The 15,535-nt window shown below is 51.0% G+C and overlaps 1 protein-coding gene across 7 annotated transcripts; it reads right to left on the bottom strand.

The window, feature by feature from the left end:
* Positions 1-1,537: 1,537 nt before the first annotated feature.
* On the bottom strand, positions 1,538-13,902 carry Rcc1 (regulator of chromosome condensation 1). 7 transcript variants are annotated; one of them, XM_032896761.1, is made up of 11 exons: positions 13,820-13,902; positions 8,738-8,819; positions 8,058-8,096; positions 6,923-7,110; positions 6,603-6,782; positions 5,228-5,324; positions 5,016-5,138; positions 4,334-4,489; positions 4,009-4,128; positions 3,625-3,777; positions 1,538-2,592 (listed from the first exon to the last, which is right to left on the bottom strand). In XM_032896761.1, exons 2-11 carry the CDS (start codon positions 8,808-8,810, stop codon positions 2,417-2,419), a joined length of 1,305 nt encoding a protein of 434 aa, XP_032752652.1. In that variant the 5' UTR covers positions 8,811-8,819; positions 13,820-13,902; the 3' UTR covers positions 1,538-2,416. The 7 variants fall into 7 exon arrangements, with proteins under 7 accessions (XP_032752652.1, XP_032752646.1, XP_032752658.1 ...); XM_032896755.1 differs by having other exon boundaries at positions 8,738-8,814; positions 13,820-13,891; XM_032896767.1 differs by lacking the exon at positions 13,820-13,902 and adding an exon at positions 10,266-10,335.
* Positions 13,903-15,535: the final 1,633 nt, after the last annotated feature.

Genomic DNA, 15,535 nt, shown 5'->3' with positions numbered 1-15,535 from the left:
TTGAATTTGTAAAATACAGGTGAGGGGCAGGTACAGGATATAAGGAGGCCTGTCATTGGACAAAAAGGAAGGATGGGCGGGAGAGAAGTTTGAAGGAAGAGGAGGAGACTGGAACGGAAAGGAAGAGGAGACAGGAGAGAGAGAGAATATGGCGGGTGATGTTAAGATTCCACGCTGTACCTTTACAGGTTGTTACACATGTTTTTAAGGGATGGATGTGTATTGGGCTTTATAGGTTTAGGTGGGCAATTATATCTTACCAGTTGGGTCAAAGGTTATTGTGTTGTGTGTTCTTTTATATGACGATTTGAGTATAGGAAACTGTGCGGCGACAGGAGACACTGGGCCGCTGCGGAGTTGGGATGTGTTTCCGCCAAGATATCTAGCAGATATCTTGGGGCACCGAGGTACCAGACCTAGTGGGGGATAAAAGACAACAGTATTTTTTTTATATTTTTACAACAACATAGAATGCTTTGGATTGATCGCATGGGATTGGAGTTAGATGGTTGTGTAGCACCATTTGGGTGCTGGGAATTGAACCTGGGTCCTCTACAAGTGCAACTAGGCTCTTAATTAAAGGGAACTCCAACCTCCTAAGCTGCCTGCAGGCTGTACAGTTGAGCTCCAGGTGCCAAGCTTTTAGGAGCTGGGGTGGGCTTTGATGATGGAAGTCATGTCACTTCTGCCCCTACCAGTAAGTAATCCTGTTAAACCTCATTGGTACACCACGTGCAATTTTGGTGCTATCCATAATTTCACGTGTTCTGGTCTCCCTACCTGGGGTGAATAGACACGTGTATAGCATTTCCTCAGGACACTCGTCACACAATACCCACGGATAAGTACTAAATACACCAGCAGTCGAAAATGCAAGCAAATCAGTAAGACCTTACAGTGATGTGCTATGCTTAAAAACTGGAATTTGGATCAGGTGTGGCAGTTACAGGACTGTAATCAAAAATAAGACATAAACTCAGGAAGCAGACGCAGCTAGATTTTTGTGAGGGACACACAGTAAGATCCTGACAAAAGCAAAAACCCTGATTTAGAATTTAAAAATTCCATCCCAAAGCCAGGCCTGTAATCTCAACAGCACTCAAGAGGCTGAGGCAGAAGGACTAGGTTGTCAGCTTGGGCTACACTGAGAGCCCATTTAAAAAACAAACAAACAAGCAAGCAAGTTATCCCGTCTCTCACGAATTATGATCATGAAGAAACTGCAGTGATCAAGAAAATGCAGCTGGGGTTGGGGATTTAGCTCGGGGGTAGAGCGCTTGCCTAGCAAGCGCAAGGCCCTGGGTTCGGCCCCCAGCTCAAAAAAAAAAAAAAAAAAAAAAAAAGAAAAAAAGAAAAAAAAAAAAAAAAAGAAAATGCAGCTAATGCATAACTGCCCTAAACACCTCTTGTCTTCTCCAGACTTTGGAATGGCTGTATCAGCCATAACCTTAACATAGACAGGCTCACAGGCAGGTAGGTGCTCGTTTTAAAGACAACAAAACAACTCCAGGGGACAGGCATAAAAACAAAGAGCCCATCTTTATAAAACTCTAAATTTATTCAAAGTGTTACAAGATTTTACTCTCCCCTCCAAAATATCATACAATTAAAAAAAATCAAAACTATTTTCTCAGCCACTGTTATACTTTTCTTAGGACCAGCCTCTGCCCCTCCACACCTTTCCCTTCACTCCTCCCTCAGCACCATTAGAAGCCCCCACCCCTACCCCTTCCCCAATACCCTGCCTTGACTGCCCAGCCGAGCCCAGCATGGCTATCCAGTCCTCTATGGCAGAAAGGCTGACTGATGGGGAACGGACAGGTGACACCCAAGGGACACTGGGTGCTTTGTGCTTTTGGGAGGACAGTTGGTTTTCTTCAAGTGGGTCACTGTTTTTGTCCATGGACACCTGTTTAGAGCCAAGTATTTGGCTTAGGTCACACAGAAAGCCTTTGTCCAGCTCTCCAGGCATGGGTCCATGACAACTGGATCTGATGACTTTACAAACCATCTGTCTCCTCGTAAACTGTTAGGAACAGAAAGAATGGCTCATGGGAAGCAGGGCTTCATGGAGTCCCAACTTTTCAGTGTGGGCACCAAAACCCCAGGGCAGGAGCCAGTGCCAGCTAGGACCACAGGAGGCAGGGTATCGAAGGGAAGAAAGGTCTAACAAAGTAAGCCTCTGGTAAGCTAAGATCTTCTGAGATCCTCCTCCCATCCCCCCGTATCCCACAAGTACCAGGATGATTCTAGAAAGAGGACAAAACAGAAGGAAAAAGGATTCTGCTGTGGTGATGGGAAAGACAGGAGATGATTTCTGCTCAGGGGTGGGGAGGGGCCTTCTGGGATCTGTAGCTGGCCGCTCCTGTTCTGTGAAGCTGGGTTGGGGCCAGAAGCCAGGCCCACATAGATGTCATCAGCTTTGGGTCTTGTCCTTAACTAGTAAGACTGTGTGCTGGCCCCCACTGGACACCGTTAACACCTCACGGTTCTCCAGCTGTTTGCCAGTCATCTCCACCGGGCTCCAGGCATCGTCCTCCTGCCCGGTGCCCAGTTGGTAGTTGGTGCCCATGCCCCAGGCAAAAACACGACCTGCAAGGGACAGAAACGGGCAGCTGTCTTTGTGGTCCTCAGCCCTGCCTTTCCACACCAGGAGATGCCTGGGATGTGGTGGTGAACTTTGGCCTGGACCAATAGCAGTCTGGGAAGGTCCCAGTCCAAGAGTTCAAGGAAGACTGGAGAGCCAGGGAGATTCTGCCCTCCTTTGCATTCTCCTTCCCCCAGGCACAGCTACATCCCTGCTCTCGGACCAGCCGCCTTTCGCTCTGTTCAGGATGCTCTTGAGTTTGATACGCTACCCTTCGGTAGTTATCGTTTTGTTTTGGTAAGGTCTCACCATGTAGCCATGGCTGGCCCAGAACTCACTATGAAGACAAGGCTGGCTTCAAACTCACAGAAATATGCCCAACTCTGCCTCCTGAGTACTGGGGCTAAAAGTGTGTGCCCAACCCCTGGCCCAGCCCCTGGTTTTCACAGAGGACCGAACCGCTACAGTGCAGTGCCAATCCCACTTCATGAGGAAGGCCTCCCAGGTCAGCACCTCTGCAGCCTGAAATCTGAAGGTTTCCTGGCTGTGACCTTCCTTGAGCTTTGGCGGCTACTTGTCCATACCCTCTTCTGCTAGACAGGCCAGGGCCCACATGACAGCTCACAACCATCATTAACTCCAGTCCTAGGGATCTGATGCCCTCTTCTGGCCTCTGTGGCACCAAGTACACACAGTACATAGACATACATGTAGACAAAACAACATATAAAGTAAAAAAAAAAATTCTTGAGCCCAGCGCGATGGAACAGACCTTTGATCCCTGAGCTCAGAAGGCAGAGGCAGAGTCAGGTGGACCTCTGTGAGTTCCAGGCCAGCCTGGTCTACACGGTGAGAACCTGTCTCACAAACAAAAGCAAAACCACGCCAGAGCTTCTGAGGGTCAATGACAAAGCTGCGTCACCTCCAGCACTGCATCTGACCCCATGTGACAGGAGACACAACTTGTCAAGGAATTTGCTAGGTATCATGACCCCCGCACTTTCCAAACCCAACCAGGTCTGAGGAGCCCCACTTACCATCCTTGGACACAGCGTACCCCACTGAAGCCCCACAGGCCACTGAGGAGACCACCGGTAGCCGGGAAATGAGGGTGGGTATGCTCTTCTCCTCAGCACCCTCCCCCAGGCCCAGCCGGCCGTACTCAGCCCGGCCCAGGCTGTATGCTTTTCCTGTGAACGAAGGAGACAGAAGAATATCAGCAGGAAATAGTCCAAGCAAGATGGATGCACACCAGGTGAGGTAGAAGATCCTCTACACGCTCTCCTGTGTGTTCATACTCGGAAGCACCAGGACGACCCTCATGGTTGCAAATCTATGTCTGGCCCAAACCACGATCCTAGTGATGCGGCTGTCTCAGGGACTGCTGTCTCTGAGATGTAGAAGACTTGGGGGAGTCCTACCTTCTGAATCCATGCAGACTGTATGATGCTGGCCACCAGAGAAGCCCACCCAGGACTTGGTGGAATTCTTGAAGGATGTCAAGTTTTGAGGAATGAAGCAAGACCCAGTGCCTGGAGTTCCTGTTGTCAAGGGTGAGGGTGTTCCAGAAGCTTCCTTTCTCACTGCCATCCCCAGCAAGGCCACCCCCACCCATCCCGAGACTGCCACCTTACACCACACCAAAACTCCACGGGGTCGGGTTATCCCACAAAGCAAAAACAAAGGATGAACGCCAACGCCTCGACTGGACTCAAGAGCACTGAGTTAGGCGTGATAAAGACTCACCGAGCTGGTGATAGTTGGAGAGGCCAAAGCCATACACATGGCCCTCACGGGAGATGGCGAAGGTGAAATAGGCGCCACAGAAGGCATCCTGGAACCGCACGCGGCCCCGCGTTCCCCGGGACTTCAGCAGCACACATCTGGGGACTAGGAGTCGCTCTGTAAGTATAGAGGGAGCCAGGGTCAGTGACAGGTACAGGGTATTTCCTGAAGGAGGTGAAGTAGGGTCGCCCTTGATCGGCCTCCTGTTAAACACCCTGCTCATAAATAAGTCTCAAAAGAGAAGCCTAAGGAAAACTTACCATGTGCCAGACATTTTTCTGATGAAGACATTTCTTTCTTCAAAGTAACCAATTAGGGGCAGGGTAAGGGCGTGGGGAGCCAGAGATAAGGGACTTGGCCCCCAAACGCTGAGTCCCACGCCCTTGAAATTATTTACTGGCTGCTCTGGAACTCAGTACATATACCAGGCTGGCCTCGAACTCAAGAGGTTCGATGTGCCTCTCTCTGCCTCCTGAGTGCTGAGCTTAAGGGTGTACAGCCCCATGGCCAGCCTAAGGCCTGAGCTTTTAACCAACACTGGAGGCACACTGGATATAAGCCAACACGGAATCCTATTTGCCTTTCACCTTCACCCGGGGATGGCTTACCAAATCCTCCCACTGGAGGTACCAAAGCCACTTACCAAGGCCCTGACGGCCACCTCGGTTGGCAAATAACTCAGGTACACGGCCCAGCTGACCTTGCTCCCCACAGCCCAAGGTGTAGAGGTCTCCATCAGTTGTGAGCATCACCAAGTGGTCGTTCCCTGATGTGAGAGAGAGCACAGGAAGGGGTTGTCTGTAAGGCCCAAGACTGAACTCTGCCAGCTCCTGCCCACCGCGTGCCAACACTCACCCGAGGCTACCTTTACCACCTGCGTGTCCAGCTGCACCTGAACAGGCACCATGCTCTTCTTCATGGGCTCCAATAACCCGATCACACCATTATTGTCCTAAAGAGAGGGCAGACACTCAAGCAGCCGGTCCTGCTGCCCTCAAACGCCAAGACAGTTGCTTGGCAGTGAGTGACAGCAGATATGGACAGAGACAGCAGCAGGGGCCTGGCACACACAGAAATCCTGAAGAATGGAAACATCTAGAGTCTGGGAACTGTTGAAGTGAGGGGCAGATGCGAGTGGAGGTTAGCAGACCTGGCTATAATTAATGGTTGAAGCAGCAAGTTCTTGCTGCCACCTTCTTGTAATACATTATTTTGAGCATTTCTTTCCTTCCTCTCGCTTTCTTTCCTTCCTTCCTCCCTTCTTTCAGTTTTTTAAATGAGTCAGGATTACCCTGTGTAGCCCTGGCTGTCCTTGAACTCAGAGATCCGCATGCCTCTGCCTCCTGAGTGCTGGGACTAAGGGCGTGCACCACCAGAGCCAGGTTATTCTGAACATTTCTGTATCGAAAACATCCCCATACATTTCTTACGATGCCTCTACGGTCTGGCAGACTCCTTTAAACCCAGCACTAATGGGTGGAGTTAAGATCTTTGTGAGCTTCATCCTCCAACCCAGCTGGATACACACAAAGAGAACCCAGCTCTGAAAGTCAGTGAGGGCCTGGGCACAGTGGCACACACTTTCAATCCTAGAGGCAAGAGGATGTTTGTGAGTTCGAGGCTATTGTGATCTACAAGGCAAGTTCTAGAACAGATAGAACTATATAGAGACCCTGCCTCAAAAAATAATGAATGAATGAGTAATTGCTTTTATAATAGCCTTAATAAGGAAATAACCATGAGATTCTGCTTTGTTCTTTAATTGACTTTTAACGTTTATGGGTGTTTTACAAGTATGCATGTCTTTACACCACATATGTGCCCAGCACCCAAAGAGGCCACAAGGCATTGGCTCCCTGGACCCTGAGTTATAAACAACTGTCAGTTGCTGTGTGGGTGTAAGAAACCAAACCCACATATCTTTCTCTCAAAGACTCCAGAAAGGGGGTGCAAAAGAGAATGAGGCAGCAGATGAGACACAGCAGCTTCTAGGGCCAACCCAGCCCAGAGGCAACCTTGACCCACCCTTTCCCAAAGACATACAGGTCACAGCACTCAAGCAAATAGGCCGTGGAGTGGGCAGGCCCATATGAAGACAGCAGGGATTAGAATCTGGACCCTTATCCATGTATGCGGCCTTTAATCCCTACCAGTATGCAAGCCAAAGGGGACAGGAAAGTGGATCATTTGGGGATCCTGGGTCAATTCTGCCTGCCAGCCCCAGTCTTACCCGAAAAGAGCCCCAGAGGAAGACTCGGCCGTCTTCAGTGAGAGCTGCTGTGTGACTGTCCCCCGCTGACACTTGCACCACTTTCTCTTGCAGTTCCACTTTCCCGGGGACCATCTCTGAGCCCTCGACTGAGGTGTCCCTTCCCAGGGCACCCTCGTCATTGCAGCCAAAGGAGTAGACCTGTGCCCAGGATGTCCCATTAATACAAAGTCTGGCCCTGTGGCCTCCTTCTTTAGGTCACTCCCTGATTCTACAGCCAGGTTCTGTTTCATACCCTTGCACCCAGGCCCTATCCAACCCGTCCCAACCCTCTGACCTACCTGGCCACTTTGGCTCAGACACACAGTGTGCATGCCCCCGGCCTCGGCCTGCACAACATCCTGTAGAAGGGGTACCAAGGCCGGCTTCTTCCTCTCCAGCACACTCTCACCCAGCCCCAGCTGGCCCACGTCGCCCTGGCCCAGTGTCAGCACCAAGCCCGGTTCTGTGTTGTGGGACCTGTGTGAGACTAAAAGGTGGAGAAAATAGCCCCTGAGTGTGTAGATGAGGGCAGATATCAGGGGTCATATCATGGGCTCCGGGATTGTGCTGGCTAGGGTTCAAGCCCTTGCTCTGCCAATAGGCCATAAGTAAGACCTTTGTGAACCTAAGTTTCCCCCTTTGTGAACAGGATGACAAGGGTATCTATCTGTCTCATTGGGTTTTTTTGAGGATTAAAATCCAAGCACGTTATTGACATGAGGAAGAGAAACAAGGAGACACTCCACCCAGTGAAATGGATCTTGGTGTGCAGGGCACCAGGATAGTGAGGAGACAGTTTCCAAGTGAGCCCACGTCACAGACGTGATCCATACTGTCACCTTTATAACCGGTTACTCTACCAGCACGAGCTGGCTCTGCGGACCTCCCATAGAGCCTGTTGCCAGGCCTTTAATTCCAGCCTTGGAGGAAGAGGCAGGCTAGTCTCTGTGAGTTATGGGATAGTCAGGGCCATCCTATCTCAAACAAATATCAAAGACAGATGACACCATTTTACAGGATATAGAACAGAGCCTCCCAGAGGGTCAACAGCCTTCCCGGGTAATAAAGCTAATTACCAGAGTTTGTATATCGGCTCCCATCTGAAATCCCCTCTACCCCAGGCTGTGATTTCCAACTCCAGAACAAGGGAGGAAAACAAACTGCCCCTTCAGTCAGCAGGGCAGCATACTTGACAGCTTCAGAGGGGCGGGAAGGCACAGTAAGAAGAGAGGTGTGGGCCAACCAGTGGGTAGTGCAAGGCCTTTTGGTAGCCAATGAAAGCCTGCCACAGCCCTCCACAGTCAATGGTATCCCGGTCCCCTCCCCAAGGGTGTGGCCCTGGCTGCCAGGGCCATTGCGGCTGCACAGAGGCTGCACTGGGCAGGGAGCCATCTGGTTGGGTTTTCTGGTCAGTTGGGCTTGGCCCACAGGCACCTTGGCAGGAGCGAGGAGCAGGACGGCGGTTACGAGTGTCTGCAAAAGACAGACACTGTCTGAGCGTGCGTCAACGCTCCTCCCTCCCATGCTAGGGGTCAGTTCCCTTGTCCTCACCACACTCTGGGATTGTAGGAGAGAGGAAAACGACAGGACAGGTCCCTAAGCGAAGCTGGGATGTTATCTCAACAACAGGCTGATGGAGCTCTTGTCTCCATTCCATCAAGGGAGGCTTAGCCTCAGCCAGAAGTGACCTGCCTGTGGTTACAGTGACAAAGTAGCAGGGAGGACCTGAAAGTCCATTAGGCCCAAGAGCCTCGGGCTTTCAAACTGTCAATTCAGAGCAAGGGGACCTAAGGCTTCTCTGATTACGGGGGGAGGAGACCAAAGTACCTTAGACAGGCAAAATCATGCATGTGTGTGAGGCCAAGTTCTAGGTCTTGGTTGGGGGGAACCAGCATTGCTTCGAGGGCTCTCTGGTGTGCCCTGACTTAGACCTCTTTTCTGTCTGACCGCTAAAGAGCTGAGCTAGGTGAGATGCAGGAGAACCTCAGCTGAGCAGGGTCCCTGGACATCTAAGCCCCCATAGCTTCAAGCCAGGGAGGAAGGAGCGTAGGCCCAGCTGTCTCACTGTTTTGAGAGAATACTCAAGAGCCAAGAAGGGATCCCAGCCAGCTTACCTTTCACCTTCTTGCTTTTGGGGATAGCATCTTCTGGGGGTGACCTTCTCTTAGCTATGCGCTTGGGTGGCATCTTCCTGTCCTGAAAAAAAGACCCAGTCAAATACTCCATGTCAGAATAACAGACAGCATCCTGTGAATATTTATCACACTCTGAAGAGTAAGAGGACTCACCCAGCAGCCACAGCTCGCGACATCTATCCCAGAGCCATGTGACAGGTGAGGAATGACCAAGCTCACAACTATTCGGCTGCTACACTGTGTGGAGAATGAGCTGAACAGTTGTAGACTAAGGGCTGGGATGTAGCTCAGCCTGGTGAGAAACTGCCCTGAGCCAAGTCCAACTCTTTCCAGCACTTCACAGAGCCTGGCGGCAGATTCCCCGCGATCTCAGCACTAGGAAGGTGCACTTGGGAAGAGGTCAAGACTAGTGAACTGGCCACACAGGAATATCCGTGAAAGAACTGTACGAAGCCATCAAAAATGATGCTTCTAGAAATGAATCTGTCGAACAGAAAGATGTCTCTCGTGACAAAGAAGAGTAGACAGGAGCCAGGTGGTGCCTAGTCCAGACCCCAGCACTGCAGCACCCCGAGTTCCAGGCCAGCAGGTATCAAACACACCCAAACAACTAAAACAGAAGTGCAGGTCTTTAATCCTGACACGTACGTGGGAAGCAGAAACAGGAGGATCTCTGGCCTACATAATAAATTCCAGGCCAGCTCTGGCTACACAGGGAGACCCTGTCTCAAAACAAAGCAAAAAAAAAAAAAAAAAAAAAAAAACAAACCCATACAACACAAAATCAAAATGCTCAACCCCAAAACAAGCAGTCTGAATACCGCTGCTGTCCATCCTCGCTTATTAAGAACTATTATTTTGGGGCTGGGGATTTAGCTCAGTGGTAGAGTGCTTGCCTAGGAAGCGCAAGGCCCTGGGTTCGGTCCCCAGCTCGAAAAAAAGAACCAAAAAAAAAAAAAAAAAAAAAAAACCTATTATTTTGGGGGTTGGGGATTTAGCTCAGTGGTAGAGCACTTGCCTAGCAAGTGCAAGGCCCTGGGTTTGGTCCTCAGCTCTGGAAAACAAAGCAAAACAAAACAAAAAACCAAAAACATTAAAAAAAAAAAAAACTATTATTTTTGAAACAGGGTTCACTGCAGTGTTAGGTGGCCTTGAACACGTCATCTTCCTGCCTGCACCACCTAAACTGAATTTACAGGCGTGAGCCTCCACGAGTAGTTGACACGCAGTGTCAAATGAGCTGGCACAAGGTGCTGGGGCGCGGCCCCTGGGCAGAGCACTGGCCTAGCTTGTCTAGGCTCTGCATTTCGTCCCATAAGAGGAAAAAAAAAATAAAGCCGGGTTGGGGGTCCACCTTTAGTCTCAGCACTCAGGAGAGAGACACAGGCAGATCTGGTCTACAGAGTGAGTTCTAAGACAGCTAGGTCTTAGAGAAACCCTGTCTTGGAAAACCAAAACCAAAATAAAAATAAAGAAATAAAGTAAAGCCGGGAGTGGTGACACGCACCTTTAACCTCCGAAGACTAGCCAGCCTAGTCTACACAGTGAGTTCCAGGGCAGGAAGGGTTAAGAGAGGCCTAGACTCAAAAACAAAAAAACTCAATGAAAATGGTCCATCCCGCAGTAAATGCTTGCTCAAGAAATCAATGTTGGTGGTGGGGTGGTGTTTACGGTCTTCCCTAACTGGAGACACAAACCTATTGGGATCTAAGCAAGCTCACTGGTCCTTCTCAGTGTCCCCTGGGGATCAGGTCAGCACCACCAGCTGCCTCCCATGAGGTCCAAATGCCTCAGGCTTCCCAGTTGTCAGCTCAGCCTGTATGGACTTCTGACTCAGAGGGAGGCGACCAAAGCATCTGAAATAGGCCCAGGATCCTGCAGAGCCTGTGTGGGTTGTGGCTGGCCTGGTTCTGTCATGAGGTGGCCATTCTGATCTTTAAACAGCTTCCACTCCTGCAAAGGAAGCCCCGCCTGTGCTGCTCTGAGACCCCTCTGCCCGCACTGAACATGGTTGCTCTTTGGGAATCACTGGGAACTCAATCTACCTTCCAGGACTCTAACAGGAAATGACAAAGACCTCTCAGGGTGGACAGAAGCCTGGGCCACACTGCACGCCCCTAGCAGAGAAGGCACTCGGTGACGTGTGCACCAATCTCACAAATATTATCAAGTGCCTGGGGTTGTGCCGAGATGCACGGCAAAGACAGAGGCGGCAACCCTGCTTCCTGCACTCAGGAGCTTATGATCTAGGAAGAAAGTAAGCTTATTACAAAAGTCTGTGAGGTACAAGCCATTCTTAGCCACAGTCAAGCAAAGGACAGCCTGGGCTACACGAGAGCCCATCTCGAAAGCCACAGCAAAGGGACTGCCGCTCAGGCGTATGAACCTGACTTCCGAACCCCAGTACTCACAAGCCGAGCACAGCACACATCCTAGTGCAGGGGCGGACAGCACAGAGACACAGATCCCTGAAGCTCGCTGGCTAGCAGGGTACCCCTAATGGCGCACGGAGCTCCAGCCTCAGTGAGAAGCCCTGTCTCAAAAAGGCAGAGCACAATTAATGAAGACAGATGTTGCCAAACCTCTGCACACCACATGCACATGCAGGCCCTCATTCATGTTCAGATGAACAACACGTGTACGCCACACACGACAAACTCAGCCCAGGCCAGAAAACTGAAGACACGGCCGCTCCTATTCACGGTCGAGGAACCTGACACTCAAAAAGGATGAGTGTAGGGGTTGGGGATTTGGCTCAGTGGTAGAGCGCTTGCCTAGGAAGCACAAGGCCCTGGGTTCGGGTCCCCAGCTCGAAAAAAAGAACCAAAAAAAAAAAAAAAAAAAAAAAGGATGAGTGTAGGAAGCTGACCAAGACTGACCTAGGCCACAAACAAGACCCTGTCTCACCACTGCTACCCAAAAGTGTCACCTAAAGGCACACTATAACTCAGGCTGGAATTTAAGATGGCCTGAGCCAAGTCCCTTAGGATTCCTAACAGCTTTAGCCAAATTCAAGGAGCAGAAAGCAAAAGTCAAGGGAGGGGGAAGATGGCAGCTGGGACTTCCCTGGGGGAGGGGGGGCTGTTGCTGGATCCAAGAGTCCCCCTCTGAGGGGAGAGATTATAAGAGACCTCACTTGTCTTTGAGCCACACATTCTTCATCTGTGCCTGGGCAAGCAAGGCAGGGGAGGGGCAGGACCTTCTAAAAGGTGGGTCCAGCTGGGCACGGTAGGCAGAAGCAGGATTTGTGACTGCCACAATTCAAGGCCAGCCAACAAAAGATTGCATAGTGAGACGTCTCCTGCTTCAAGGAATAAATGAGTCAGGGCTCAGTGCTGGCTGCTCTTCGAGCGAATCCAGCTTTGGTTCCCAGCACCCACGGTTTGCTCACAATCATCTGTAACTTCAGTTCCAGGGGATCCAATGCTCTCTTCTGACCTCCTTGGGCCAGTGCATGTGGTACCCTGACATACATGCAAAGTACATACATACATACATACATGTATAAAAAAAAACCCTAAAAAGTCTTCTGTCACTGTATTTATTCCCCCCACGTCCACTCCCTGGGGTTCATCTTCAAGGGATTTAAAAACTGGGAGAAGGGTGAGTCAACTTCTATAAATGCATCTACAGTGCATGACCCTCTTAAGAGCTCAGACCCGTCCCCATGTCAGAAATAGATGTGCAGACCAATCACCCCAGAGGACACGCCCCCACCAGGGCTGGAGCTGCCTGAAGTCTGTCTCCTTACCTGCTAAGTCACATGTGTAAGTATACTAGGTTAGAAACCTATTAGGAGCCGGTATTATCCAGTTACTCCCATTTCTGGAGCACTTGGCAAGGCCCAGAGGTGGTGCCGCCCCACCCAGAACTTTTCAGCTAGACTTAGGGCATGGCTGAAGAATATCTTCGTGGGAAAGGCTACCAGGAGAGAAGGGAAGGTCTGTGCAGGCTGCTGCCGCTGCGCATGCACACTTCACACCAGGAAGGATGTGGTACTGCCTGGGGTTATTTGTTTGTTTGTTTGTTTGTTTGTTTTTGTTTTTTCCCTAGGGAGAGGAGCAATAGCTTCTAGCAGATGTTAGAGCCACCAGCTTAGCACAGGTTACAGGACACATTACTTCCTTTGATAGGCAAGGAGACTAAGGTTTAAGAGACTCTAGGGGGCCTGCCCGATCCAGACTCCGGCTATCGATTGTCTGCAACCAGAACCTGATGGATCCCTTCTAACATCTTTTCTGAGCGCCATTCGGATGCTCTTCTTGGGGGAAGCAGCCTTTTGTCTCCTCCACACCCTCCCCACAAGCACCAATGTCTATGACCTAGAACACTTCTAGTGGTTACATGTGCTGCACCCCGTGTCTGGAGGACCCTGACCCTGTTACCCAAAACAAATTAAAGCCTCACCTGGAACGCTATCCCCAACCCTCCACAGCCCGGTTCCGGCTTCCGCTTCGGAGTTCCCGGTCTGTTTCATACCCTCAGCTTGTGCCTCGGCACACGTGGTCGGAGGACTTAATTTCTGAAGAACCAAAGACTTGGCAGCAGCGACGCCCAAGTTCCACGGACATACTTTGCTGATCTCAGAAGACCCTAACTGTGGACCCATGGAAGTCTTGCCAGGGAGCCCCTGCGCCCCGCAAAGGGCACGGAGGCCCGCCTTTGTCACCATTGTTTCCCCAGAGGCACGGAAACATCAGGCAGCCAACGACCGGGTGACACCGGGTTGATGGGGGTTAAGGGCAGGCGATGGTCTGCGAACGCTGCCGCCCCCTCCCCACCGGCGGCTCCCCGAGCTCACCGCGGCCGCGCGCGCCCGGCCCCCGCGCACCAGCCGTTTGAATCTCCCGCCGCGTAGCGGAGCGCGCGCCCGGAGCGCGGCGGCTAAGGGGCCCGAGTGCGGGCGAGGCGGGGCCCACGCGGGCCGGAGCTCGCGCGCCCGGAGCGCCGCCAGCTTCACGTGCAGCCCGCCATATGGGTTGCGATCTCGGCCCACCACGACCCCGCGCGCCTCCCGGTTTCCCGTCCCCAGGGCTCCCCACGAACCCGAGCGCGACCTACCTCGGTGCAGGGCAGCCAAAAGCAACTCCGGCGCTCGGCGGCCGGCCGCGAACTGCCCCGAGCATGCGCTCTACGGGCCTCCGGCCGCGACCCTGGCCTGAAGGGAAAACATAGAACCGAGCGGCCCCTGGCGGCCACTGAGGGAAGTGCGAGCGGCTGCTCCTAGTTTGTACTCCGTTTTCTGTATTTGGGAGACCCCCAAGTGGAATTAAGTGGACAGATAACCAACTGGAGAAACTACTAGAGTCCTAATTTGTTTAGGAAAATGTGATGTGTTGGGGGTTGGGGATTTAGCTTAGTGGTAGAGCACTTGCCTAGCAAGGGCAAGGGCCTGGGTTCGGTCCCCAGCTCCAAAAAAAAAAAAAAAAAAAAGAAGAAAATGTGATCTGTGAGATCAGTACGGGACAAAACAGGATGATGGTTCTTATTCTCAAAGTATCTATGCAGAAGGCTAAAAAACACCCCAGCCTATACAAAGTCATTTGACTCAGTCTAGGTAGGGCTCAGGAACGGCTAATTAAGTCTAAGTGGAAAAGGCATTCAGGATGAATAACATTTCCTTATTTATTACATGTATTTTTCAGGCAGGTATGTCTGTGCACCATGTACGTATATGGTGCTTGCAAAGGTCAGAAAGAGAGCATTGGTTGCACCAGAACTGGGGTTAGAGATGGATGCGATCGGCCACGTAGGCCCTGGAATGGAATTCCCATCTTCTGCAAGAGGTTAAGAGCACCCTTGGGGTTGGGCATTTAGCTCAGTGGGGGGTTGGGGATGTAGCTCGGTGGTAGAGCGCTTGCCTAGCAAGCACAAGGCCCTGGGTTCGGCCCTCTGCTCTGAAAAAAACAAACAAACAAACAAAAAAAACCAAAAACAAAAAAACCCAAAAGAGCACCCTTAACCTCTGAGCCATCTCTCCAGTCCCAGAGGGGTGACATTTGCAAAGACAGAGAGTAAGACATGAAAGTAGAGGGCAAAGGTCTAGTGTGCCTACGGAGACAGTGTGTTACTATGGGAAGGTTCTGGTCACAGGATAAAATGCCCGGAACGTTAAGAATGGGCTTTGGGTAGAGTGTAACCAAGAATGGAGAGGCAATGAGCAAATGGGAAGAGGAGAAGGTAACGCCTGGGTTGGTGGCACTGCCTATAATCACCCCATCGTTCTAGAAGCTGAGACAGGAGATTAGGAAGGATACATCGCGAGATTCTATCGGAAAGAAAGAAAATTGGGGAGAGGAGCACTGGATGTAGCTCAGTGCTTTGCCTAAATGTGAGGTGCAAGGCTCACCTACAAGACAGTAAAGAGAAGGAAGGAGAGGATAAGGCAAGGCTGGGAAGGAAAAAGATGACTCCAAGCTGGGAACTGTTGGAGTGGGGGAGCTGACACCGGAAACAGAACGCTCTGAGAAATGGCTTAGGGCTGGAGAGATGGCTCAGTGGTTAAGAACACTTGGCTGCTCTTGCAGAGGTCCTGATTTAAATTCCCAGCCACCAGTGAGTGGCTCACAACCATTTATAAATAAATCTGTCGCTCTCTGCTGGCATGAAGGTATAAACGCAGACAGAGCACTCCTACACTATAAAACAAATTTTAAAAAAAGAGAAAGAAGTCCTCTCACTAACATCCTCACACAAGCAGCCCTATAAGATTTAAAGTGTCCCTGAGGAAAATACATTTAACTAGGTTCAGAGCGCAGTAATCTGTACAAAGGGTAT

The sequence above is a fragment of the Rattus rattus genome, chromosome 1 (assembly GCF_011064425.1).
Source record: "Rattus rattus isolate New Zealand chromosome 1, Rrattus_CSIRO_v1, whole genome shotgun sequence".
Lineage (NCBI taxonomy): Eukaryota > Metazoa > Chordata > Mammalia > Rodentia > Muridae > Rattus > Rattus rattus.
Note: the sequence above shows the minus strand (reverse complement) of the source record. Positions and strands in the feature narration are given on the sequence as shown.